The sequence below is a fragment of the Lonchura striata genome, chromosome 9 (assembly GCF_046129695.1).
Source record: "Lonchura striata isolate bLonStr1 chromosome 9, bLonStr1.mat, whole genome shotgun sequence".
NCBI lineage: Eukaryota > Metazoa > Chordata > Aves > Passeriformes > Estrildidae > Lonchura > Lonchura striata.
In genome coordinates, this window is record NC_134611.1 from 24,967,173 (window position 1) to 24,994,981 (window position 27,809).

At 35.8% G+C, this 27,809-nt stretch overlaps 2 protein-coding genes across 3 annotated transcripts in view; one reads left to right on the forward strand and one right to left on the reverse strand.

Moving 5' to 3' along the window:
- The window catches only part of STXBP3 (syntaxin binding protein 3), a 46,062-nt gene that overhangs the window by 8,261 nt on the left and 9,992 nt on the right, over positions 1–27,809 (forward strand). Inside the window, exons 7-19 of one of the 2 annotated variants that reach the window (XM_077785486.1) lie at positions 784–938; positions 1,811–1,901; positions 2,837–2,961; positions 4,381–4,485; positions 4,985–5,042; positions 5,245–5,310; positions 5,716–5,796; positions 6,418–6,556; positions 7,001–7,107; positions 7,567–7,665; positions 8,438–8,523; positions 10,146–10,294; positions 12,671–12,800. In XM_077785486.1, coding sequence (XP_077641612.1) covers positions 784–938; positions 1,811–1,901; positions 2,837–2,961; positions 4,381–4,485; positions 4,985–5,042; positions 5,245–5,310; positions 5,716–5,796; positions 6,418–6,556; positions 7,001–7,107; positions 7,567–7,665; positions 8,438–8,523; positions 10,146–10,294; positions 12,671–12,762 — 1,353 coding nt within the window. In that variant the 3' untranslated portion in view covers positions 12,763–12,800. Of the gene's footprint in view, positions 1–783; positions 939–1,810; positions 1,902–2,836; positions 2,962–4,380; positions 4,486–4,984; positions 5,043–5,244; positions 5,311–5,715; positions 5,797–6,417; positions 6,557–7,000; positions 7,108–7,566; positions 7,666–8,437; positions 8,524–10,145; positions 10,295–12,670; positions 13,814–27,809 lie in introns of those variants that run through there. The other variant, XM_021547093.3, reaches the window with a different exon arrangement.
- AKNAD1 (AKNA domain containing 1) lies at positions 16,615–27,683 on the reverse strand. The gene is made up of 15 exons (XM_077785485.1): positions 27,582–27,683; positions 25,952–27,117; positions 25,219–25,278; positions 24,787–24,916; positions 24,534–24,685; positions 24,368–24,427; positions 23,754–23,887; positions 23,282–23,408; positions 22,440–22,603; positions 21,065–21,150; positions 19,754–19,825; positions 19,513–19,623; positions 18,629–18,710; positions 17,688–17,835; positions 16,615–17,049 (listed from the first exon to the last, which is right to left on the reverse strand). The coding sequence occupies exons 2-15, from the start codon at positions 27,038–27,040 to the stop codon at positions 16,930–16,932; spliced, it is 2,535 nt and encodes an 844-aa protein (XP_077641611.1). The 5' UTR covers positions 27,041–27,117; positions 27,582–27,683; the 3' UTR covers positions 16,615–16,929.

The window sequence follows — 27,809 nt, forward strand, 5'->3', positions numbered from 1 at the left end:
TCTTGCTGTACCAAGGCTTTTTACTAAGTTTTGTATTCTCAGTACCTGGGGTTGTGAGAACCTTTTGAATCCTTAGCAGAGGAACAATGTTAACTGGTCTTCCTGCTTCCTGGGATGCTAGGAGTAAATAATCAGGCTGAGCTCTGGTCAAAGTCCAGGTGATTATCTACTCGAGTGAAGCAAATGCCTTTATCTGGATGGACATTCTTATTTGGCTCTGTAGTTACAGAGTCCATCTGAAACTAGAGAAAATCCATTTACTGACAATGGGATTGTACCCATGTTTGCATTCCATTTACAAAACTGTTAAAAAAGCCTTTCATCTCTGTAGTACTAAGCTGCTTTAATCAAGATTTAATGCATTTAAAGAATTTCAGCTATTTAAGGTAAATTCTTCATATTAAAAGCAGATACAATATGTAAATTTTTATATTAAACCAATTTAACCTTGATACCTTCTACGATCATTCTGACATTGCATTGTATGGCTCTGTACAAGGCACTGATGGGTGTTTATTTCCTTCCTTCCATCTGTCCTTCCTTCAGTAATTTGAAAAATAGTCATTTATGTAGAAGAGTAATAGGGAGAAAGTCTGAGAACAAGAAGATGAGCTCAGCAGGACAGAGGAATGAAGTGTGGGTTTGCTTGTTTTTTTTTACTTAAGTGTCCTATGTATGACTTTTTCTTGTAACATATAGTTTTAAATTATTAGTGGACTTTTTACCAGGTATTTTGGCAATCTGCAAGTTAGGCCCTTTTTTGCTTGCTTTTGCTTTATGCAGGTATTTACTCTCAACATCCCAGATGCATTCTACCGCTGCTACAGTCCCACTCTGGAAAAGACAAAGGACAAAGATGCTGTACTGCAAGTCATGGCTGAACAAATTGTTACCTTATGTGCCACGTTAGATGAGAATCCAGGAGTGCGATATAAAAGGTGGGGCAAAATTAGTGTTTTATAGTAATTGCTTTCATTTATAGTGCTTGCCTCATTATTTGGTTATAGCTTGAGGCTGCAGCAGAGTTTGATTTTTTTTTTTTCTTGTGGTTGTGGATTAATAGTTTTTAATCCACAAGTCTGAAATATGGAATGATAGGAATTTGTGAAGTGTAGGTAGAGCAGTGTTACTCTGTGTATGTGCATGTAACAGTACTTGCTATACCCTGTCTTGTTCTGAATGGTTTGTTCCATCTCTGGTCAGTAGGGTGACACTGATATGGTGAATTCTTGTATGGCACATGCATAATCCTCTAACAGAACCGCTGCTGTTCAGCCATTTGCAGCTCTGCTTGGCACCAAGGAATTCAGAAATTGTTGTGGCACATGGGATCAGGATTTCTTGTAGTAGAGATATCGAGAAGAATGCCTCTTTTGAGCTTTGAAAGGGATTTATCTTTGAAGTCAAAGTAGACTTCTGAAATTTTATTCAAGGACTGCATTCTGTGGTGTAATGTGAAGTGGTGTCTTATTCTCTGCCAAGGTAACAAATAGTTGCTTGACTGTTTTTTTCTGTTCTTTCTCTTTTTCTTTCTTGTTTCCCACCTCTGAGTGAAATTTTAGGTGCTGGGCCATGTGCCAGCTAATGCCAGTCTTTTGGCTGAAGCTGTTTCTGCTGTGTAAAATACCTGAAGCATTCAAAGAGTGAAATCATAATGTAAAAGTGGAAATATATTGAAACTACTTAGGATAGAGTTCAGAAACTCATGAAAGCAGAGGATCAATCTAGAGAGTTTTCTGTTTTAAAGGTAGTATTTTAGTGTACTGATGAAGAAATGCAAGTTATTTTTGCATGCTTCTTTTTTTCCTAGTGGACCATCTGATAGAGCCAGCAAACTTGCACAGCTTGTTGAAAAAAGTCTTGAAAACTACTACAAAACAGATGAGAGAAGCCAAATAAAGGTAGACAGTGAACTAAAATGTTTGATTTCTTTTTTTAACTTTTTTTGTATGTCTGGGGAAAAAAAAATCTTTGAAATATTCTTCAACAATTAAGCTCTACAAATATAGATCTTCTTTGATAATAAAGGCAACTAGTTGCCATTTAGTTGTTTTTGTGTATGAAAGCAGTGTAGAGGTAATACTGTTTAAGTAAAGATGTATTTGTGTGATCAAACTGATTTTATTTGAAAAATTAGTCCTGTGATAATGTAGGAGGATGCTACAAACCTGAAGACCAGTGGATAAATGTTGTTTTAATATCACTTTCCATAAGGCCATATGTAGAAGGGGCTTACTGCAGAATTGAAATGTTTCCCCTGAAGGGACTTATTGTCCACAATGATACGGCTCTTCACATAAATAACCGTTTGATTTGTCACTACAAATAAGGCCTGATTAGGGCAGCTACTTAAACAGAAAACTCTGGGGTAACCCATTCTGATTTTGACTTTGCACTTTGCTACAGAAATAAGTATTCCTGCTGCCACTGCCACTTCATTAAATCCCAAAATGAAACTTTCAGTTGAATATTTGGAGGTCTTTTCCTCTATTGCAGCACTATCTGATCTGCAATACAAACAATAGTTGTCTATTACATCTCCGGGCAGCATTTTTGGGGTTTTGTTTGTTTTTCTTTTACACTTTTTTTTCATTAGACTAATGAAATTCAGGTTTCTGAATGTATTCCATTGGGCTAAGAGCATTGCCTTAAACTTAGCCTTTAAAAATATTGTATATAATTAAATCATTCAAACAAATGCTTGGACCCTAGTGCAGTGTTTTTCAGTTATTTTTCTAAAAATATCTACAGTGCTGTGACTAAATGTAAATAGATTTAACATGCATTAACTTTCTCCTGTATGTCTTAACTTTGTGTTTGTTTGATGGCTTTCTAGGCTAAAACCCACTCCCAACTAATAATAATTGATCGTGGTTTTGACCCAGTATCAACTGTACTCCATGAGCTCACCTTCCAGGCAATGGCATATGATCTACTACCCATTGAAAATGATACTTACAAGCAAGTACTTAAAAAAAACCCACCTAAATAGTTCATTCTTGATTATAAAATCCCTGAAATTGTTTAGCTCAATTGCACCATGGTAATGTTAACTGCTTACATTGCATAATAGTTGCTTCACTTTTTGTTAGTCTTTCCTCTTGGATTTTTAGCTTCATCATTTTCTTGACTTCCTCCCTTAGTTGAGATTAGGTACGATCTAATTGGCATTTTTGCTAAGTTTTGAGTCCAACAAATCAAGTTTTTTAAAACCTAAGAACCTTGTACTACTCCTGAAGCACAGCCTTAGGAGTACACATTGAGATTCTCTAGATTTTCTTTCGTATTCTCAATTTTTTTGGCATAACAAGACAAGCAATACCACTAAGTGAATACTGAAAAAAAGCTAGATTCTCAGGTATGCTCACTTTTATAGCTCCAGTAATTTAATTAGTGTAGTTGTTAGAATGTACATGTTTTATTGTGAATACACATTTAAATCAGTCATGCTCAGTTTATAAGCACTGTTTTGGAGTAGTATAATTTAATTTGCATAAGTTCTGTGCTTTACTGTCTGATTGTTTTGTCAACAATGGTTTTGGTAGGACTTTGCTTTCTGATGACCCACTACAGCAAAAGAGACCTGATGGCCTCATTGTTTAGCCAAGAAATGAGGAATGTGTATCTTCAGTTAGAAGCACTGAGTGAAGATTTTAATAGAAAGTGTGGACTCTATGAGTCTGGCTTTGATTGATGGGTATGAAGATGTAGAAGAATATGTTTTCTAGGTAGTCGTGATCTGACTTTCATCATTAATCTTGTAATTTTTTTTCATTCTTTTGCTTTCTGGCAATCTGCACTGTGTGAGTTTCTGTAAATATGAAAATATTATGTGGCATGACTGTGGTCTTGTTTTAGGTTTATTGCTGTTTATATCACATAATAGCTGCTTCTTAATGCTGTGCAACAGTTTATTTTATATGTGAAGTAATTTGTCCTGCTTAGCATTTTGTTGGTGTATGTAACTTCATTTTCCTTTAGTTATAAAATCTTAGAATACACAGAGAAAGCTGCACTTGGCAATGGCAGTGTGTATTATTTTGTGCAGTTTGTGTTTGAAACCAAAACTGAAGAGAAATTGAGGTGCACGTAAATGTATGTTTAAAACTCTAATTACTGCTGGTTTAAAAGAATGTCCAGAAGCTCTTGCCCCGAAGAATCTTTCTAAAATTCATCTGCTGTGTCTATGTATGTAATCTGTAAAATCCTTCTGTAAATTATATTTTGTCAGGCACTAGCTTGGCTTATAAATTAAAATCTTTGTCTATTAGTGTTGTTACAATTTATATTAATGAAACTGTTATAAATAGTACTGTAATGAGGGATGAGAACTGGGGGAAACCCAAACCCCAAATAATTATCTGAATTTTCTCTTGGAAGATACAAAACAGACGGCTCTGGTGGGAAGGAAAAGGAAGCAATTTTGGAGGAAGATGACGACCTGTGGGTGAAGATGCGGCACAAACATATCGCAGATGTGCTAGAGTATGTGCATAAATAACAAAGCCAACTGCTTGGTTTGTTTGGGAGGGAGGGCGTTGGAGATGTTCAGTGGGAGTACGGGCAGTAATGTACATGGTTTGCTAACAAGATTGGATTCAGTTAACTAATCAATGCCAGGAAGAAATTATGCTTCAGAAGTACAGTATGTACCCAGCTATGCAGTTATACTAATGCAGTTCTTGAGGTAAATGGAAATCAAGCCATTTCCTGGCAAGTATTTTCAAATATTTTAAATCTGAAGGGATTATTTTGCATACTGTACTACCAAGCTGCTGCATCAAATGACGTTATGAAAATATTGCAAATAGTATGTTTAATATTTCCTTTGTAGAAAATCACTCTTTTTTTTCTGAAGATAGACCTGTATTTCAGGCTTTTGCTTTCATTCAGAAGTTCTTGTTGCACAGTTCTTTTAAGATTTTAAGAAAATATTTAAGAACTCATGTGCTGTTGCCTTTCATTATTTTCCTCTTTTCTTCAGGGAAATACCAAAGCTTTTGAAAGATGCTTCATCAAAAACAAAAGCAGCAGAAGGAAAAGTAAGTTGTTGAAGTTGAGATATTGTTTTTCCTAGTAATTTAGTTGTTTTCAGCTGATCAGATCCATGTAACTCATGGAAATTAAGACTTTTCTCAACTGCAATTTTCAGGGGTTGTGGGGGAAGCAAGCTGCAACAGGAAGAGAAATAATAATGTCATTTATAGGGGGAACAGATTTTCAACTTGTGTCATTTCTTTCCAGTTGTCCATATCTGCTCTGTCCCAGTTGATGAAGAAGATGCCACTCTATCGTAAAGAGATTAGTAAGGTAAGGTGTCTTTTGTAATCAAAATTTTGCAGTAAATAATTCTGTGCATTTTAACTTTTTGTTGAAATCTAGTTTTAGTCTATCATTTTCTTGTAGTGTTCTGTATAGCTGTTCTCCAAATTCATGTTTTTGCCTACTGTAAAATTTAGAGAAGAAAACTAGTTTCCATGTGTTTCATTTTACTATGTAAAAGAATGAAATAGTTTGTGTGCTTTGAGGATTGAACTGTTTAATGTTTTACAAAGTATTAAGGAGGTCGGTCTCTAAGTGAAGGGGAAAACATAGAAAATGTGTGATGGTACCAAAGGATTGACTTTTGTAACCAGTAAAAATGATGGATATGCTAGGAAAAAAGTCAAGCTATGACAGCTTGTGATTTTTTCTTTTTTTTATTCTGTTTTACAGCAAGTTCTTCATCTTAACATAGCAGAAGATTGCATGAGCAAGTTCAAATCTAATGTAGAAAGGCTCTGTAAAACTGAACAGGTATGTTTAAAAAAGCCACAAGCCAAAGAGCAGCTTTGCAAGTATTCCAAGTGCCACTTTTTTATTTGCAGGAATAGAAGCTTGTTTTAACTGACTAATTTACTATATCTCTTGCCTTTATTTTGTGATCAGTTTTTGAGGTGGTAGTATTAAAATTAAATGTAATATACAAGGCTCTTAATCTCCCAATAAGGAGGTGTTCCTAAGAATTTTGGAGGCTTTTTTGTCTTGAAATCTGTCTAATTTAAGGATCACCTTTGCTTTCACGGCTCAAAATTCCTATGAGGTTGCTTTAATATGTTGTGCAGAGGGAAGCCCTTTTTAAATGTCTGGGAAAAGTACCTTTTAGGGTGAGGCATTACATTGTGACTATAATTTACATTTCTAAGAATTCTAGATATCACATTTTTGTGTTTGAGGGTTATGTAGTGTTATTATAATGCTGTAACTATTGAAATAAATGTCAGACTTGTCATACTGAGTTTAAATTGATGCAACTTGATTGTTTCCTGAAACCTGTGGTTTCATAAAAATGCCTTTCAAAACACACAGGACAATGTTGACTTAAATTAGTTCAATGATTTTAACCATGGTGTCTGTTTTTATTTTTAATTAATTTAGGACTTGGCTCTTGGAACTGATGCAGAAGGTGAAAAAGTAAAAGACTCTATGAGGGTCCTCCTTCCAGTTCTACTCAACAAAAGTCACGACAGCTATGACAAAATCAGAGCTATTCTCCTATATATCTTCAGCACAAATGGTATGACAAATTGCCCTACTTTTTTTCCTCGGTGCTATGAGCTTGAACTCAAGTTTTAGGACAGTACAGTGGTTTTAGTTATCCTAAGTCTCTGCATTGGAGTTGATAGCTGGGTTTGAAAGAAATCCTGTCCATCCTTTGTGTTTTCTCTCAGATTAGTAGCAAAGATCCTACTGGCAAGGAGTTAGGAGATGTAATTCAAGTGTAGATTAATACATAATATGTAGATTCATGGTGTTTTCATATCATTCTTGTTCTTGCAAGTGTGCAATCGTTTGTTCTGTTATTTTCACATGGTATTGAAGCTGTTAAAGGGGGAGCTCCATGTCTGTGGCAACCTGAAAATTAAGACCGTGGAGAAAAATTTGTTGTTGAGAAGAATGTGTGACACAAAACTGGTCTTACAGTCATTGGTAATTGTTGTCTGTTTTCCATATATTGAAGGAACTACCCAGGAGAACTTGGACAAGCTGATCCAGAATGTACACATAGAAAGTGATAGTGATATGATAAAAAATTGGAAATACCTTGATGTTCCTGTTATCTCTTCAGTAAGAATGTATTTATTTATTTTGTAATTTCCTACTGTCCAAGGACCTACACCTCTTTTGGCGACTCTTAGCAATATTATCCAGGTCTGGGTTTGGAAGCAGATAATTGCTGGAATCATTTTTATTTTTTTTTTTTGTAATGTGTTTAAGTGGTAAATCCTTGGAAAATTATTCAGGTTAGTTGTTTAAAGTAAGATATCCGTAATGTTCCTTCTGCAATTATCAGGTGGTGGCTTGAGCTAGTTGATTTTGGAAACTGCCAACTTACTCAGTTCCTTGTCTCTGAAGTTAGTATTTCTAGTGTATCCTGAATTGTAGAGGTATTCATTATTGTTCTTTATAATTTTTATTATTTCTTTAAAATCTCATACTTATCCCCCTCCTTATGCTAGTGACTGCTAGTAAGTTTCAAAAATCCAAACACTAAATAATACAGCCATATTTTGAATATATTTTCAGTTTGTCGCTCAGCAGCATAAATACGTAAGAAGGGACCGTTCTAAAGAAGAAACCTTTCAGCTTTCCAGGTGGACTCCTGTTATCAAAGATGTTATGGAGGTAAATTCCACCAACTAATTAATTCATGGGTGCAGTGCAGAAATTTACTTGACTGAGCAGTTGTAGCCCATCTTTTGAATTCCGTAGTATTTTGAGTTAATTTTGTTAAATACATCTGGTGGACAAAGTGGTCACTTCTAGTCTCTCAAATATAGAGCATTAAACTGCTGTTAGTAATACTCCTTATTAGAGGTCATTTTAAAGGTGAAGCAAATGAAAGTGAAAGCAGTAAGTGTTTTAGAACAGCTTGTCCTGGGGTTGGCACTGTTTGGTATAATTTAGAGATCTGTATCTTCTTGGTTTTAACTCCAACGGGTCTTTAAACTGCAATTCCAATCTAAACTGGTGTGTGGTAGAGCTTGGAAGGTGTTATTTGCCGGAAGTGTAGTTTCATTGTTCTTAAACCTCCTCCTAAGCATCAGTCAGTGACTGGTATCATACAGGATAGTGAGTTTACTGAAGTGTTAGTCTGACCCAGTGCTCTCATTCATAGATTCTTGGTGGCTTTCTAATGTTCATTTATGTTTTTAGGGAACTCTGACTTCTCTCATACATTGCCATATAGAAATTAAATACATTAGGGTTATTACAGATGAAAAACTGCTAGTGAAACCTGAAAATCTGTTAGTTAAATCAGTATATGTTTATAAAAACATATTTGTTGGGCTGCATATCTTGGCATGAAATGCCAGTTAGACATCCTTTCTGAAAGCTGAAACTTGGTGGGGTTAAGGTCTGTATGCTTTTTTAAAGTGTGTATTTTGCACTTCAGGATGCTATAGAAAACAAATTAGATTCAAAAGACTGGCCTTATTGTTCCCGCTGTCCTCCCACCTGGAATGGTTCAGGAGCAGTAAGGTAAATGTTTTAATTTCCTGAAACATAATTTACCCAGATCTCAGTATTTCTGTCATTTATTTTCTAAAGCCTTATAGAAGTGTGCTTACTGAACAGTGAAATAACACATGTAAGGTAATGTTAATGTGCCAAGCCTATGTTTTTATTTAATCTAAAACATGCTCAACTTGGTTGTTATTTTAATAATTCTTAGTAATATATAACTTTTTTGTTAGTAGTATCTCCATTTTACTTCAAGGTTAGAAATAACATTTCATATTCCCAGAATGAGAAGTTTAAACCATTGAGCTTATTAGAGTGAAGTAGTTTCAGGAATGAATGTTCAGTACTGTGACTTAGGTGAAAAAGTATGTTTTACTTCTGGAAGTTATCTCTGCTATGTTAGTGGTGGTGGCATTATTTTGGTCAATTACATCAGGAAATTAAATTCATTTTCTATAGGCTCTCTCATTAGGAAATACTGGCCTGTTAGGCATTTGACCCCTGTTGCCAGGGAGTGGTTTAGGCAAGCCAGGGCAGCTGGAGGTCTTGAAATTAATTATCTGGTAATGAATGTGAAGTGTGTACTTGCATATTTAATGATTATCACTGAGATGTGATTTTTTTGGATTTTTTTTTTAACTCACCTGTACTGTTCCTTCTTTCTCTTTTTAATTCCACTAGCTCATGAACCTCATGACCAATACATGCCCATTTGAGAGCTGTATTGCTTTTTGTAGTGTTATTTAAAAAGGGAGACAAATGAATCAAGACTCCCAAGAATGTTTCTATCGCAGGAATGCTAACTAAGAGTGTTCCTCTCTCAGGAATGCTCACTGCACTAATCAGATGCTGGAATTCAGGGAAGAAAACATTAAACATACCCTAAATGTGGAAGACACACTTGAATTGGAATTTGTACCTTTCTAAATAAAAAACAAAAAGTAGAGATACACAGCCTTAGGAGAATAGGTTTTTTACATCCACTTCTAATTAAACTATTTGTGGTGTATCCTTCTATTCCTGGATATGCACTAGGATGATCAGAGCAAGTCACTGCATGCTGGAACTTGATCTTTGTCTTATGGGCTGGTGAAATGTGGGAATCTTGAAGGCAGTGTAGCAGGGAGAGCAAGACAGCAGGTGACTTAACCTGTGTCTGCAATTACTACCTGTGTATTAGACTTCTAAGTACTTCAGGCTGCTTTTGTTTTTCCTAGGTATCTGGATCTGATTTGATAACAGACAAATGTTTTCTTTAGAGATTCTGTTCATGTTCAGAGATTGAAAAACCTAAGACTCCAGCTTTTTCAAATGAACCTCTCATGAAAAATGCCACTGGAATTGGGAGCATGCCGAGTTAAGCTGCTTGTCAGGAATCCTTGGCATGTTAGCTGTGTGTGCAACAAGGTTTTTGTTTTGTGTTTGTTTTTCCCCTGGTGGTACCTAAACAGTTTGAGTAATGTGATAATTTACAAAATTTAATAAAAACAAGTTATCAATTGATCTAAATACTTCTACTGAAATTATAATCAAGCCATGAACTGAATGACAGAAATTGCTACTGCTTGTTGACTGTATAATTCTAACCAAAAATTAATCAGGCAAGCTGTATAAATGTCACCTTATGAAATCTTTTGCAGTGCACGCCAGAAGCCTAGAGCGAGTTGCAGAGAGGAGCGCAGGAGTGGAGCAAGGCTGATTGTGTTTGTGATTGGAGGGGTCACGTACTCGGAGATGCGCAGCGCTTACGAGGTCACCGAGGCCTACAAGTCCTGTGAAGTTGTTATTGGTAAGCTTGCCACGGGAAAGGGCGGGCTGGGTGCTGTACTCCAGGTGGTTCTGGAAAATGTAGCAATCATTTTGCTTGGTTTCCCTCTGTTGCTTCACCACACTAATACTATAGCCAGTGTATTTTTTAAAACTATGCACTTAAAAGCATCTTTGCCAGTTATCTCAAGTGTTTGGTGTCTGAAGGGATTTTTTTGCCACATCAAGGACAAGAAGGTGCTCTACAGAAGAATTATGTCAGAGACGTCAGCGTGTAGCAAACAGGATTTCAAGAGACCTCTATTTCTTTGTATTGCAGTTTCTTCACAAACTTCTGTTTTCCCTTCAGTGGTACTTGCTTCTCTCATTGCTTTTGGAAGTAGGAAAGCTGGCAGACTAGTGCTAAATTTCTCACATTGGAGGGAAGATAAGAATTAATAAAACCCAACAATCCTAATCAAAATTCCACCCAAAACACTAAACATAAACCCCAAAACACTTTTTCAGTGTAGTTCAGTTGACTTTGCAATATTTTCTAGTTTTATTGTAGCTACTTGGAGGCTTTACATAAACCACACAATGATTAACTGCTTCGGTCCTGAAAACTCCTCTGCTTAAGATTTGGCAATAGGCAGCTGGTGTAATGATCTCTCAGCAATTTAGAGGTATTAAATGCTTGTTCCATCAGCTGCTGTGCTTCAAATGAATTTTAAATAGCACTACAGGAAATAGGTGCTAAAACTTGTATGTATATATAATATGCAGGAACAGATAAAAAACCTTACCACACACCTGTGTCCATCTGCAGGTCCAGGTGATGGCTGGGTGCTGGGTCATCTAAAGCATTCTAAATTGCTTGAGAGGTCTACATCTGGCATTTAAATTTAGTCTTGAGATTCAGATTAAATCTATCTACCATCTACCATGATTTTAAATAAATACTCTTCCCTAAAACAATGCCGACCTTGATTCTGAAATCTAGAGTCTGTTACCTTCAAAATATTCAGGGGTGTTGTAGGTGTGTTTGAGTGTGGTTGGTTTTGTTTTGGTTTATTTTTTATTTGCTGGTTTCAGTGGTGATGGTTGAGGTAAGTTTAATGCTGGTTCTAGTTCTGAGTAGTAATGGAAAGATCAAGACAACAGGAATGTAGTTTAACCAGATTATTTCTTCATCTGAAACTTGTTTACAACACCATATTTAGTGTAGGTGACTCTTTCACTGGGGTATCTGGCACTCACCACAGCCCCATCTTCCTTTTTGTTTAGAGATGATTCTTGTAGTTTTGTTTATAATCCTGGTTTTTGAGGGAAGGTGATAGTTGACAAATTTCCACATGGATTACTGAAAAATTAACATTTGTCTGTGTTCCTGATTCAGAACTCCAGGCATATTAGCCCATTCAGAGTGACACTACTTGTTGCCTTCAGAACTGCAGGGTGACTCTTTGTGGCAGAAGTTATAGTCACTCTCTGTGAGAACAAAAGAGATTGTTGTGCATTGAAGAATAATAAGAATTTTCTTAGCTGCTCCAGACTTGAATTTTGTTTTTTCAAGGAAATGTTAGTCAGTAAAAGCCAGTAGCATTTCTGTGGAACACTACTGTTTGTGATAATCTTGAATCCAGGTAGTTTATTGATTCTAGGGTAAAGCCTCTTATTAACTCACCCTTTCACAGAATGGCAGGTTTCTTGCAGGTTGGGACAATTGCCCAGGTTCAGTTCTGCCTTTCAAACAGGGCAGAGCAGGACTTGAAACTTGTGTTCAAAGTATGAGTCCTGATCTGGATGCCTGAATGTGGGAAGAGGGACATTGCCTACCTAATGGTGACACTCACATGATGGTGCTTTATGGCAGCACCTCTCTGGCCACAGAGAGCAGGCACAGACTCTCCCAGGCATTTTCCCAGAGAAGGCTGTGAGAGAAGCAGAGAAAAGAGAATCAAAACAGTTGTTATCTCATTTGCTGTTCCTGTGTTTGTGCCCATGTGGAATGTGTTTGGAGATTGTTTACCTGAGGTGATTGCTTGATTGGACACTGGTGATGGTGCTTTGGATTCATTGACCAATTGGATCCACAGCTGTGTCAGGACTCTCAAGAGAGAGTCGTGGGTTTTTCTAGCTAGTGATAGCTCTTGTTAGTGTAATATTTAGTATGACACAGTAGAAGATGATATAATAAGCAATTAATCAGCCTTCTGCAATCATAGGGTCAATGCTAATGATTACCCGGCAGGGGGCCTGTGGCAACAGTGCTTTATGTGAAAACACTTGGAAATGTTGCACTCGTCAGTTTTTCAGGTGCAGGAAAAAACACTGGCATGTAACTGATGTTTTAAAGAGAGAATGTCTGAAAGTCAGAATTTGACTGATATAGTTCATGCTTATGTTCTTTTGTCAGGTTCTACTCATATTTTGACACCTAGAAAACTACTAGAGGAAGTGAAGAGCCTTAGCAAACCCAAGGATATGGTCTGCATTAAGGATGAATAGATATGGTGATGTTTATGATACATTAAAAAACACAAACAGTATGTACATATTCTAACTGACTTTTCTAAATACTGCACTTCAATACTACATATTTCCTAATGGGAGGTCATGTTATAATTTAAATTTGCTGCTTTTGGGGGAGTAGAAGACAGAGAGATTAAGAGATAAACACATCTGTTTCTTAGATTCTATTTAGTATTACACTGCAAGTACTTTTCAAAAGGGCATGTTTGTTCCTAACTAATTATGCTAAAAATTATTGTAATTATATATAAAGTGGAATTGTCTTTGAGAAAGCTGAAAAGTTTCTCTTTGAGAAAGTGAAAACTTTCTATAATGGCATTTATTTCTAAAAATGACTGAATTAAAAAGGGCCTAGGCTCTTGGGTAGGGACTTCAAGAGCGAACTTGTAAATATGGGTTTATGGTAAAAATGTTTAATACAAATTCAGTGTCATAAACTGTAAGGTTTTCTGTAAAAATAACTTGCTGAAAATTTTTAAAATGTGTAATTGTGAAAAATCTAAAAGCTATTTAGATGGTGCTGGGTAAGGGAGATAGTTAATCACAGAATTATTGAGCCATTCCAATCACAGTAAACAACTTTGGAGAAATGCTGTCAACTGTGCACTGAAGTACACTTTATATTTAAGTATATACAGAGATTATTACTGAAACTTTTTTAAAAGTTAATTTCTTAGCAAATTCCTTATGATTGTCTACATAGTCTGTCTGTTTCAGAACTTTAATTGCCTGTGATACAGAAATTCCAAAGCTAAGCATATCTCTGAGGAAGTGGAGGCATGGGGAAAGGACAAAAAGGGAAGCAGCCCAGTCTTTGAAAGGGCTTGGTAACTTGGAAAAGAAAAACACAAAGCAAAGAAAATTACTGCACTCAAAAGAATTTACTTTTTAAAATTTTTGTTACATACTAAGAAATACTTAAATTTGCATTGAAGGGAATAAAAAATCAAATTGTATGAATTCTCTAATACTGGCTATGTTTAGATTTCTCTTTAAAAATTAATTAAAATTACAGAACTTTTAACAAGATGTTGTATTTATGTGTCTTGAAATGTTAGTTTGTTGTATGTAGAATCCAAGACAAATGTTATTATGAAAAAGAATAGATTACTAGTGTCCTTTTGTTTACATTTTCCCAATGATGAGTATTTTTTTTCATTATTTTAGTTTTTTTTTGCTTTCAGGTTAATCAATACTTTAAGAGAATGATTTTGTTAGAAGAATTCATTCAGATTTAATTAGAAGGTGGAAAAAGGTCAAGTTCTTTCCCTACGTCAGAGAGGAATGAAAGGGGAGGACATGATGTAATGATTCTAAATGTTGCAGGACATTTTATGGGATGTGATGAGAATAAGTGGCTGTAGCTTTCAAATGCACCTAAATTTGGAATTGAATCTACACTGACTTTTTTAGTTGGACTACAGAAGCAACACTTTTAAATCAATTGGTTCATCAAATACCATGTACCTCACACACTTAAATGTAGCAGAAATATCTGTCTTTTTTTTGTGAATTCTAGTTTATAACTCTATCACAGTAAAACTCTGGAGTAAAAGTACTTACCAAAGAAATGCTATGTTCAGTGTTTTCTTACTAAAGATGTATACTTTGGAATTGGTACTGAAAATTTTCACTAAAATTATATATATTTCTTACACCTTTGGCAAGAGGAACACAAGTTTGTTTTAACAGCTATATTATAGCTATTGTAGGTGCAATTTTTTCCTATTCCTTAAGCTGGAAAGTAGTTAAGTACAGAAAAAAATAGCGGTTATCAGTGTTTTACCCTTAAGGACTGAAATAATTTATTTCAGTAGTATATAAAATCCATTGTGTTGAATTTTTTTTTAATTGCACAGAGTTGAAGAAATACCAGCTCACAATTCTGGATAACTTCAGCACTTAAATCTTTTTCCATGTCTCTGCTTCAGGTCTAAGTGCTATCACTAGCTCAGCCTGATAGCTGATAACTCAAAAGTCTTAGTCTGTTTTTTTTTGTATCCCTTATCCACTTTTTCCATCAGGCAAAGCAAAGCCAAATGTTACTGTAAAGGTGAAATAATGAAAATGCTATATGATAGGAAATCTGGCACCAATATGTAGATCAAAACAGCTTATGAAGGGGTAAGTGGAAGTTATATTCAGATATTTGGGGTTTTTTTTCCCCCAAGGATCTTCTCTGCTACGTTTTTTCTAGATCAAAAATCGTATTATCAAGAATGGGCAAGAGTTCTGTCAGGATAAATAAAGACTTTGTATTTCAGGTATATTATAATTTTGAAAGTTCATATTTTCATATTATGCATATTAAAATACTTATCTAATGCTACATGTGGGCCCAGCAATTGGTTTTTAAGGTTGAATCTGGAAATTGGGACAAGATTCAGAAATTACTAAGGAAAATCAAAGGTATGGAACAATCTTCATTCCAAGAAAGGCTAGACCAGCATCCTTAATCAAGGGTGAAAAAAGATGATGGTGGAGTGTGTGATGGAAGTCTCAAAAGCTCTGTTAGTGTTCAGACTGAAGGGTTGTTTCCTGTTCAGTGTGTGAAGTGACAGGTGAAACCTGCAGCTGTCAAATCAGAACGAAAGGACCTTTAGCATTCAAGATGCCACTCAGTAATGACATGCTCTAAATTGTTATATGGGGAAAAATCCTCAACATAAGACATGTATTTATAGGGCTAATAAGGATAAATGTTACTGCTGATGTGAAAGGATTCTGGGCTTTAAATTTGCCAGAGGATATACTGAGGAATTTCACTTTGTGATTGTCTTATTCAATCTGGTCTTTCTTAGGCTGTTGCTGTCAGGCACAGGACAGCAGGTGCAGGGATCCAGGATAAACAAAAGGTTCAGAACAAGCTGCTCTTGTGATGTGGAGATATTTCTGTGAAAGAGATGAATTTCTTTTTTAATTGCATCTAGGAAGCTGCAGCAATTACTTCATTTAATAAGCCCATTTGTAAATAATGGGGACATTCCAAACATTAAACTAAATAAAGCAAAACCAGGGGATAGTAAGGAGAGGCAAATGAAATTATAAAGATATACAGTAAGAGGCTAAGGAGGAAAAGAGTTGAATGGTATTGTTGGCTGTGAAGAACGAGGGCTGGAAGAAGCCCTGAAAAAAGCCATTGACTCAGGCTAGTGAGTAAGTGGCACATGGCAGTGAGTTTAGCAATCACTGCTTGTATGAAAAGAGTCTGGATTATTTCTGTGTCCTCCACTGATGAAATAGCTCAGGTTTGCCTGAAAATGACTGTCCTTTTAAAGGAATGTACTGGCATTTCTAATTTGTTTTTCATCAGTCCTTCAGTGAATAGCATCCCTGATAAAACAAGGTTGTTAACTGCTTGCCTTTAATCACTGAGGTTAAATGGGTGTTAGAAGGAAAAGAATAGATGACTTTTCTTGGCTCACTAAATTTATACAGTATTTTAATATATATTATTTTATTGTTTCATAATTTTCCATCCTACTTGCCATCAGCTAAAATGTCAAAGCCAGATATATCTGACAAATTAAGAACATCAAATTGAAAGAATCAATTTAGTTGTTACAAATACATAAACAACAAATGGTGTAATTCAGTCATTGCAACATACAAGGAGGTTTCTTAAAAACAAACAGCTCTCAGTGTAGGGCACTCTAAAACCAAAATAATTCCAAGTGTTGACTATGACTTGGTATGCTAACATGTTTACTTCTAGATGTCTCGGGTGCAGAGGCTGATTTCTCTTGAAGTGTGAGAAGAAATGATATATAGTAATGACAGATTTATTCTCACACTGGGGAGTGGGGGGGAATCCAAATCAGAAGTCAATTTTGCTTGTTTAAGCCAATTTTTATTAAGCTGTCTTAAGTGAATACTTAGAGAAGGCATCTGTACACAGTAATGGGGATTAGCCAACCTAATAAAGAATTTCAGTAGAATTATTAAATTGTTTTACAGTTCTAAGCCTGAGTGTAAATGTGGAGTACCTGTGTGCTCTGGTTTGGCTTAGTACCAATAGGTACAGAACAACTGGCAAAGTTAGCTAGCTGACTTTTTCATGTTTGTTTTCATAATTTGATTTTTGCAGAGATACTAATGCTTCAGTATCACCCAGCAGAACAATATAGCATTTGAACTACATAATTAAAACTGTTTTCTTTTAACTTCAGCTAGATCTTCTGAAACTGCTTGTACCATTCGCTCTGTAGCTTTCTTCAAACTGTTTGCTGTCTCTATGGCATGATCCAGAGTAGAACTTAAAACCTGTTGGAAATAATAAAATGTGGCCTTAGTGAAGGCAAATGTGTACATAGGTACTGAAAAAGATGATGTTTAAGGTTTTGTTTGTAATTTTCACTCTGAATATGTGTTGAGAAGTAAAAATTGAGTCCTGTGATAGACTGCTCTAGGATTCAAGTTGGAGTACCTGTTAATTATTTCTCTCTTTGATCATGTATTCATTTGAACTGAGGGATATTTATACTTTTCTAATGTATCAGCTCCAGTGTGGTGCATGTTTTTGGTACTGAGAAGGCTTTCTTGAGGTTTTGATAGTGGGTAGCTCTCAAAACCTCTAGCTAGGCTGTTTCTAGGCTAGGCTGTTTCAGCATATGAAACACAATTCTAAAGATAAGATCCAGTGCTATTTTTTGGTCTCTTTCACCATTTATAGAGGGACTGAGTTGCACAACAAGCCTTCATACCTATATGAAGAAATATAATAACATATAAGCCAAAATGCTTGGGGTTTGAACTCCCTCTTGTCTTGCCCTCAAATGCACTACACATGCTTAGATTGTAATCAGCTTGCTAAGAATGGGATGTTCTACAGTGCCGTGATGTATGGAGGTAATCCTTTCAAGAAAAATATATGGCTTTTAATTTTCACTCAAAAGGCTTACATTTGCATAGGAATCGTTGGCATTTGTGTTTCTGATGTTAATTGCAGATTTTCTTTGTGCAGATTTCTTACTGGGTATGTATTGATGTGAGAGGATAATTTTACCATATGTGCTTGAACAGCAGGTTTTGGCAGCCACAGAGGATTTCCTAAAGATAAAATATGTAGAATAAAATACAATTTCAGTGAGAAAAAGAACTTCTAAACTATGAATCACATACATACACCTTGATAGCACTTGGTTGCAAATTAATTTTATGGTGAGTAGAATTTTCCATTGAATTGTAAAGCACAGTTTATCATTGTGTTCTGTCTGCATTGCAATAAGACATAAAATGTTCGAGGATGCAGACTAAGAAAATTTCTCATAATAGCAGCACTCTGCTGCTGCTGTAACTTTCTCTCTCAGTGTTCTATGCCACTGATTCTCAAATGCAGCTGCTCTACTTCCAGGCAATTACTGTTATTGAATAAAGCTATCAAAAAATACTGTGACAACACTTGTTTGCATTTCAGTCTAGTCTGTGCTACTGTTAGGAATCAGTTTTGTTTCTGTCTCATGGTGTAATTTAATGTTAACAGAAATTAAAAGTAGGATTATTACTTATAGATTAGTAATTGGTAGCAAACAGAACTGCATCCTAATAATACAGGCCCGCTTTTGAATCTTCTTAAAGTGAATTTTTTTATTCATTACTAAATGTGTCAGCTAAAGAAGTTACATTTTTACTCTTCATTACATTAGGAGTGAAGAACTAATCTAATTGTTTACACATGCTCTTCAAGTAAATAATTTCACTAAAAAGTGAAATTCTAATATACAACATGCACTGCAAAAGATAAAATATTATTCCTGCTTATGATAACTGGTGTGTTTTTTCCGTGCTGAATCTTCAGCAATGGGGTTTTTTGTTGTACTACACATTTATTGCTACAGCTTACCTTTCATGAAGTCTGGTTACAACTTCACCTGGCTGTTTAGGTTTTTGAGCCTTTTGAGTGGAGATTCTCTTCTGTGAATAAGCTGGAGTTGTTGAGGCCATGTGTAAAACAAAAAAAAAGTAATTTTCTTTGTATTTTAACTTTTTTTTCTCTTTAGCATAAATGAAAGATCAAGTAACTATCACTGCTGAATAAAACTTCAATATGTTTAAAGTTTTTTGTAAATGAGGACAGATTAACTTTTTCGTGCTTGCTCTTGAGTTTAGTTGGCAAATGGAATGCAGGTGTATATTCAATTTCATGCAGTGGGGAAGTGTAGAATAATCAGTGTCATAATCTTAATAATGAATACTACTTTGATTTATAGTTTCACAGGCTTGCTAGAGACAAATAGCTAGTTTATGCTTTCTTCTTAAGGAAATTTTATATTTCTCTTTAAGCATTTTTTCTTATGTTAGAGAGAGAGTCTAAGTCACTTTAAAAAGTTCATGTTCAGATGATTTAATTTTTTTTAATTAGGCTCCCCTTGACTTTGCATGTCACACAATATGCGGGTAGAGCTGGAATTTCCTTTAGTACTTGTTTATACTATTTTAGGTAATGGCTGGCACTATAAAAGTTGGCACAGTAATGCCTAATTTTCATATCCTTTCATGTGTCTCTGCAAAAGGAGATATTCCTGCTGTGAATGAAATATGAAAGGGATTCCTCTCATAAAGTACCAGAGAAAGTTAAATCTGTTTGCATGGAAATTAAACTTGACCAGGTGTGTAAAAGTTGGATATACAGTGCTTATACTAAATTAAATGTGTCCTGGTATGTGTAGTGTGGCTTTCTGCCCCTTAAGAGCTGGCCTTTGTTTGTTAATTACACATCATACTTACAGGATGAACTAGAGCTGCTTTTTCTACATAGGGTACAAGACTGAACAGACTCTTTGTAATTCCTGAGTTTTACTTGAGCTCTGCTTCCTGTGGGGCATCTGCATCTAAGTCCTGGAAGCAGATGTGGAGTTTAGAAAAACAAAACTATAAGCAACATTTCCTTGTAGATGTTAATATTTTTTGCAATCACTGTATCTTGTCTCTCTCCACCTAATCTCATATTTAATGATTTGTAACTTACTGTCACAGTTGACAAGGTCCTTGCTTTGTGAATTATAAGAATCAAAGGCTAAGAAGTCTTCTGAATTGCTGCCTAAAATGAAAAAATAAGTTAAAAAGGTCTGAAGTATGAGAAGCATTTGCTAATGTACTCAGGTAATTATTTGGCTTTCAGCACCATAATTTCAGAGTCTTTTGCTGCCATTAATGCTACGGCAATTTGAGGAAGTACTTTTCACCCCCAGGAGAGTGGGGATTGAGTTAAGATTAGCTTTCAGCCCTGTCTGCAAGCTTTGAATGGAATTTTCTGGTGGTGCTTATTTTCAGATCAAAACTGTTTTTTATTTTTTCTTTACTTTAATGAAGCTCTCAATGTCCCTGTCCATAGTGTAATGGGAACAGTGCAGCATAATAGGAATGGGATGAGAATTTGAGCAGCTCTAGTATGGCACTGCTTTAACTATTGCACCAACCAGTACAAACAATAATCCCAGTGTATTATAGTAAATTGAAAGGATATCACAGAAAAGTCAAGGACAACTGATAGACAAAAAGGTAAGAAAACCTGTATATTCAGACTGCATGTAGGACAGCTCATGCTATTCTCCTTTAGTTGCTCATTACTAAAAGCTTCAAAATATTGTGCAGTGGAAAGGTAAAATTGTTTTTAAGCAGAATAACAAAGTTGAATCCAAAAACTGAAAGTGGAAGGACTGATATGAAGTGTCTCAGTTGTCAAGCTTGGAATAATCTTCTAGAACATGAAATAAATGCAACTCAGAAGAAAAAGCAAAACCAAAGCATTGTGCACATCCCTGTCATGCTCTTGAAAATGTAAAATGTTAGTAGTGGCACTATTTGGAAACTTAATGTAGAAAGCTAAATTAGATTTATAAAGTAATTCAGGTTGGACAGGACTTCTGGAGGTCATCTGATTCTGTCCCCTCTCAAAGCAGGCCCAACTTAAATGAAGTTGCTTAGAACCCTGTCCAGTTGAGTTTTGAATATCTTTGAGAGCAGAGATGCCACAGCCTCCCTAGAGCAAACTGTTTCAATGTTTGACCAAGTCAAAAATCTTTCATTCATATCTAACTGAAAATTGCATTGCAATGTGTCTGTTGTCTCTTCATCTGTCACTGAGAGTTCCACAGTGAATTTGACCTGGTGTTCTTTTTAATTTCCTTTTTATTCTTTGTGTTTTGTGCTCTGCTAAGCAGTAACATCTGTTAAAACTACAATTTTCATGTTGAGACATAAAAGGAATGTATTTCTTCACAGGATTCCCTAGCAGGTTTAAGCATGGTTCTGACCTTTTTATGCCTTCATGACTTACTCAGGTTGGTATCTGATAAATCAGTTGGTTTTCTCTGCACGAAGAGTGGAGATGTTCCAGTTTTTCCTTCCTGCATGTTTGTATTTCTTCGAGCATGAAAACAGAATATTTTAATTATATCTTAGTATTTCTATGATGAGACTTATAAACTTGTTCTACTATTGATTAATTACTTCATAATTGAGAAGAAATCAGATTTATTCACAGAAAACTTGTGTCAGTTATCTGAAAAAGTGGTAAAAAGTTTAATAATTAACCAGTTGAAAAATAATGAACCCTTTAGTTAAAGGATACATTCTGACAAAAGCACCCTGGCTTCCCACAGCTGTTAAAAATTCTTAAAAGTAGAGATCTTGATAATCCTGTATTGGAATAGTAAAGTAGTATGAAATCTTAGATACATCCATCTGTTACCACTGATAGTGTTTTGATACAATATACATGAAATATTATTTGGTGTCTTAGTAACTTTGAGCTGTTACTAATGTTCTAATTTAATGCCTTTAGGTAATTAGAAGAATATTTGAGATGTACCTTCTGAGAAAAAAAGAACAAAGTTCCTTGTTTGAGTCATTTGATGTATATTTTTAACTTTGGGTGTACAGGATCACCAAGTATATTTGGAAAATTTTCTGCCTGTCCATGAGTATAATAATCAGAAGATTGAACTAATATTCTTTCAGTGACAGAAAAGAGTGAGTTTTAGGTGAGTTTTATTAGGCAACTATTAACACCTGCCCTTTTAAATAAAGCAGATATAGGTTACTATGGCTGTGCTCTACGCTGCATGCATTCTTTTCTCAGAAGCTCTGCTTCTCTACTGGAACTTAGTTCAGTTATCTTTTTTTAACCTTAGATTGGTCAAGGGGGGACCCCTTATTTTATTTTTCTAATCTCATTGAGATGTTTAACACCTGTAAAATGCTTCCCAGGAGGGTGAAGCTGGTGGTTAGAGTTTTCACAAGGTTTAGATTGTTAATTATGTAAGGATTTCCTTCCTCCCTTTTCTTGTTTAATTGAGAATACCACATAAATATTGGCATATTATCTTTTACTGGCACTGTACTCTGACTAGTTATTCACATCCTGAATTTGTGTGGCTGTCATGAATTTTATACAGAAGTACGATTTAACTCCTAGGTGAAAGTGATGGTGGTGTTTTGGCTTCAGGAAATACTTTCAGGCTGAGAAAGGTAAGGAGACCAGGCTAGGAGGAATTCTTAGATATGCAGTTATGTAATTCTGTACAGTTTTTATTCTGTAAATATTTGTGTTGCATTTCAGATTTCAATCATCCTAATTTTCTTATTCAGCAATTAATTTTATGTATGTTTTTTTAAAAAACTTCAACAGCTGTTTCCATGTTTTCACTTACATGTGCAGACAGAGATTGCACTTTTTGCCTTCTAAAGAAAGTTGATTTGCTGGTAGGATTACATCGGTTGTCTGACTTCTTTCTCTGTTATGCTTCTTGTGAAAAAATAGAGTTTCAGTACCTCTTGTTTGTGGAAGATCAGCAGTGCCTGAAACTGCCAAGCTCTGTACAAAGTAACAAAGCATAGACACAGGTATACAGGGGCCTTGCATTGCAAGGAAACACTCCTACCAAACAGCATCTCCTCAGGCTCTCTTACCATTTTTCTCTGAAGCCCAAGTTACCTAAAACATTGGTTATGAAAGCATTTGTTGAGACTTACCTGTAGATTTGTAGAAGATGGCAAGATTTGTTTTGGGGGGGGGAGTGTGTATGTGTATTTATGACCTGGGAGAAACCCAATTTTCTCTAGCACAATACTGTTTGGTCTTCTAGTAATTCTGCAGCTGAAGATCTTGGACAAAGTAATTTTTCCTCCCACGAAATGATAGTGATTAAGTCCCCAAAACAGCTTTGCAGAAGTTAAATTAGCTACTCATATTTTCTTACTGTGAAATAAATGCTTTTGAAACTGGAAGTAAGAAAATTCAGTATAGTTTAGTTTTTATACTTAGGTTTCTGTTACAGTTAATTACTATTATGAAGTTAATATACATTATATATATTATTTAATATTATGAAATTAATATTTCATTAAAAATATTTTCTTTTGAAATAATGTGCTATCTAAAAGCATCATGCTCTTACTAGAGGAGAACATACAATCACACAACTGCACTTAGATTCTCAAGGCTTACATTAATAAAACAGAATAATTGTAGTGTTTAATAAAAGCCAGTTACCTCACAGAAAGATTGGGCAGATTCATAGGAAGTCAGTAACGATGACAGGCTGCCTTTGCTGCCATCCATTTGTTCTTGAATGTCTTCAAGCAGCATGCCAAGTCTGAATATTCCTCCTTCCACCCTTCTAAATTCAATCACAACTCACAGTTACTTAAAACTCTCTAAAGTGAACTTTTATTTCTTACCATGAAAACCATGGTGGACATTGCAGTACATTTCCCATAAAATAAAACAATAAGATGTATGGAGTTGTTAGAGTCCCTTTTAAGTATTTAAATTATTCAAATAGATATCCCAATTACAAGTAGGATATATAAAGCCCAAGGTGAATTTTGGCCAAACAACTTATAGTTTACCACATTAAGATAATATTTTCACTTCAGGAAAACTCTAATGGATAAATGAAGCAAAATCTGTAAGACACTCAAAGAAAATAGACTGATGTACTACTTAGCATTTCTCTTCTAACCTCTCAGGATCAAACTCTCCAAGGTTGATAGGCTTGTCCTTGTAGTTCTGCAGCTGTAAGTTGTGGTGCTCTTCTCTAGCTTTTAAATAATTTCTTTCCAAGGCATCAAGGTATCCTTTCAGTTGATTTAATGCCTTCATCAATAAGAAATAATTTAATACAAAATGTCATGATAACTTAGTAGAAGTAGCTATCACTATGTCTTGCTATGTAAGCCAGATGTTATTTGCAGTGCTGTTGGGAAGAATTTTGCTATTTCTCTGAATTGAAACAGGACTGCATTTTGTATATTCACCTAATACTCTGTGCTGCTCTATTGTGTCCAAGTAAAATAATAAAAATTATTCTGAACGAATGCCCTACATATCAAAATTCCTAACTTATGTGGCAACTTCAGGCCTCTTATTAATAGTTTTAAGTCATAATCCTTAAAAGATTTAAGAATTTGTCCACCTACTGAACACCTTCATTTTTGCTTCCTAATCTCATACCTTCAGTCTGAATTGAAGAGTAAATATCCACTTCAGGTAAGCATCAAGAATCTTGCCAGAAAATTGTAAATCTACAGCCATTTCAAGTGCTCAAGATAGCTCAAAATACATAAATTAATTTACCAGGTATTTGTCTTGTAAAAAGAGTGTTTCCTGGATCATATGCTTAGAGAAGTCTTCGACCTTCAAGACAAAATATTAGACTTGATTATTATATTTAAACAAATTTGTCAAGAGAGTATGGAATTTGAGCATCAGTGCAAAGTATATATTAAAACAGAGTTCTTACTTTCTTAGTCAGTTGCTCTGTCTGATCCTTTAGTATTTGAGACATCTTTTCTCCTAGTGTTAGTTCTGGCAGTGAATCAGAAGGATTTAGATACTGTGCTTTTACTGTCCCAGCTGCTGGTAGTGCTGATGCTGCTGTTCCAGGCTGCAGTCCTATAACATAAAAGGTAAGATTGATAACTGCAATTTTGGCCCAAAAATGTAATCAAATTGCATTAAATAGTCATTTGCATAGCTACTGTAATTTTATTTACTTGCTTTAAGCAAACTGTGTGTAGGTTGTACAGGGACAGGAGCACGTAATGCGATGATGTCAGGTGATGTCCCAGTGTGTCCTGAGGAAATGGCAGTGTTGGCATTTGCAAAGTCTGACAGAGGAAGTATCTGTTAAAATAAAAACCTTCATTATAGAGACAATGTCTAGAACATTTATGGACCTGGACAAAAAACGTTAACTCAAAATACAAAATATTAATTAAATGTTTATTGTAACAGTACCATTTAGTTTTCTGAGTTGACAGACATGTAAAGTCTCGTATAAATACCTAAAGTACTTCTCTGTGTTGTGAAAATATAGAGGAAAAGGGAAAATATAATACGAATGTGACAAAATAGTTTTAGAGGATAGTCATAGTCCTAGAGGTAAAGCAGAATTACTTCAAAAAAAAGTATTTTGAGAGATTTACCTTAGGATTAAATCTCAGATGGTCAATATGATTCTGGATGTCAGCATGCTGTGTCAGCATCTCATTTGAAGCCGGGAAATAATAGGGAAAACTATTAAAACTTGTATCTCAAGCAATTTACTAAGATGTAAATCTAAGAACAGAATTAAGAACTTCTAAAACCCAGTGTGTGAGCTCCATGTCAGGGCATGAAATTGAGCAGCAGTTATCTGATGACTAACAAGATTTAAAATAAATTCACAGCAGTAAGAGAAATATTGCTCTCAAAAAAATCCTTTAGAAAGAATTGACTTGTCAATAAATACCAGTCTCAGAGTGTTAGATGTGAAAAAAGGCAAAGATGTCTTAACATGGGCAAAGTACAAAATACTTGTTCTTAAAAATGTACTTGAAGTATTTTTTATGAATTTAAACATTTAACACTAGAAATAACACTTTATAGTGGATTTCCTAATGACTTGATAGGATGCTTTATCATTACAAACAATACTCCAGTATTTAACACTGGAGCATTAAATAATACTCAGCTTTTAAATAATTGGTAATGACAATTCTGTATAAAGTCAGTTTCACAGAACTTTATTTGTAAAGTAGTTTTTGAGTCAGATGATGTACTCACTGATACCTACAGAGTGCCTATAGAGCTAGTCATGTTAGATTTTATGGGATAATATCTTCTTACAATAAACCACTCTTAGCCAGTATGAAGCATTTCTTCAAGTATCCTAATTACCTGTAGCTGTTGGAGCAGTTCTGAAATACTCCTTTCTTCTTGATTCTCTACTTCAGCAGAATTGAAGTAATTCTTATTTTCCAAAGTATTGTTCACAGTTACTGATTTACTTTGCAAAACAGGAAAGGGTTTTGCTCTCTCAGTTGAAGGAACTGAGGTAATATTGTCAGGTTTCTTTGGTACTTGAACTTGTGAAGCAACTTCGGAGAAGTCAGGAAGGCAGTAGTGAGCTTGCCCTTGGCCATATTTGAGCTCACAAGGTGAAACTGTTCTCTTAAACAGGGTTCTCTCATCTTTCATGTTTTGAAAGGTGTGTGTATCTCCAGTCTCATTAATCAGTTGTGAGTATTCTTGTCTGCACCCACACTGACCAGAAGAAAAAATAGGTTTATTTGAAACGGATCTATTTCCATTTAACAAGTTTCCATCTTTGTCACAAGCCTTTACTTCTTTGTGCTTTTCTAAGGGGTACTCCTCAGAGCTCGCTGCCCATTGTTCATACACTAAAGAGCCTTTGCTGTGTTCTGAAGGCTCAGGCTTGCTCCCAGTGTCATCGATACTTTCAGTAAAGGACACCTCTGGTATTGTCTCGCATTCAATTAAGTGGCATGTGCTTAGTAATTCCTCCCTAGGAAAATGACACAGGAGGACCTTGGACATCTTGGAGGTAGTTACATGTTCTTTGCTATCTGGCTTACTGGAACTACCAACGGGTAGTTCCTTTTGAAAGGAAGCTTCATTTCCAGGCATTTCAATTGGAACTCCAGTTGTTCCTCTGGTGCCTCTGTGATGACTGGAGAATTCTTCAGGCTGTAGAAGAATTTCATAATTGGCTGCTGCTTTTATGTTTTTGTTCTCTTCCGAACTGTCTAAGTTTAAAATACCAGAAATATCTTTTGTACAACTACAGGCATTCAAATTATCTGAATTATTGTTATATTTACAGCCTATTCCAGTATCTCCATCATAAACTAAGTAATCATGTTCCTCCTCAGTTGCCTCTGTGCTACAGTCTAATGCATCCAAAAATGAATTATTCATTTGGGCTTTCATCCAGTCTAGCAGTTTGCACTTCTTTGTAGTCTTCATATCCAGTTTATTTAGAATATCAATGCCATTGCTTTGCCAGTTGTGGACAGAGCTTTTATTACTGCATGGATCAAAATCTGGAATGTATGATTAATAGTTATTTTATACTCAACTATATATGACAATAATACCTAGTTATTTAGGTACTTAATATTTAATTATCTGCCTATTGTAGTCGTTTTAGAACAATCCTACTGACATGGATGCTTCCCTATTTGCACTAGTGTAACTCTGCTGGAGGAAATAAGACATAAATGACAAAAGCATCGGGAGCAGCAGCTGCTGCCAGCTACCTGTCCTTGCTCGTTAACCCGGCTGTAGTCGTACAGACAAAAAAAAAAACTTGGTAAAAGAGCCACGAGTGGTACTAGACTTCAACCTCAGGCTGAAAAACGCAAACAAATCCCCCAACCCCATTTCCCCGCCACTCTAAAGTGTTTCTTTAGCTTATGCTCTAGAGAAAGACCATAAACTTTTTTCCCAATTTACTTCTCGTCCCCGTGCATCAAATAAAACGCAACTCATAAAAGCGTTGTTTCACCTTATCTGCAGTCGCTCGGGGCGGCAGAGGCGAGCTTGCAGCCTCGCTCTCCTGCGGGTCCCGGCGCAGCAGCGCGGCCGTGCCGTTCGTTCCGGCCCGGCGGGGCCCGCCCGCCGCCGCCATTGGCCCGTGCGGATGATGCGGCCGCGCCGGCCGTTGGCGGCCGCGCCCCCGCGGCCGGGCGCGCGCGGCGGCGATTGGCGGGTTCGAGCAGCGGCTGCGCGTGGG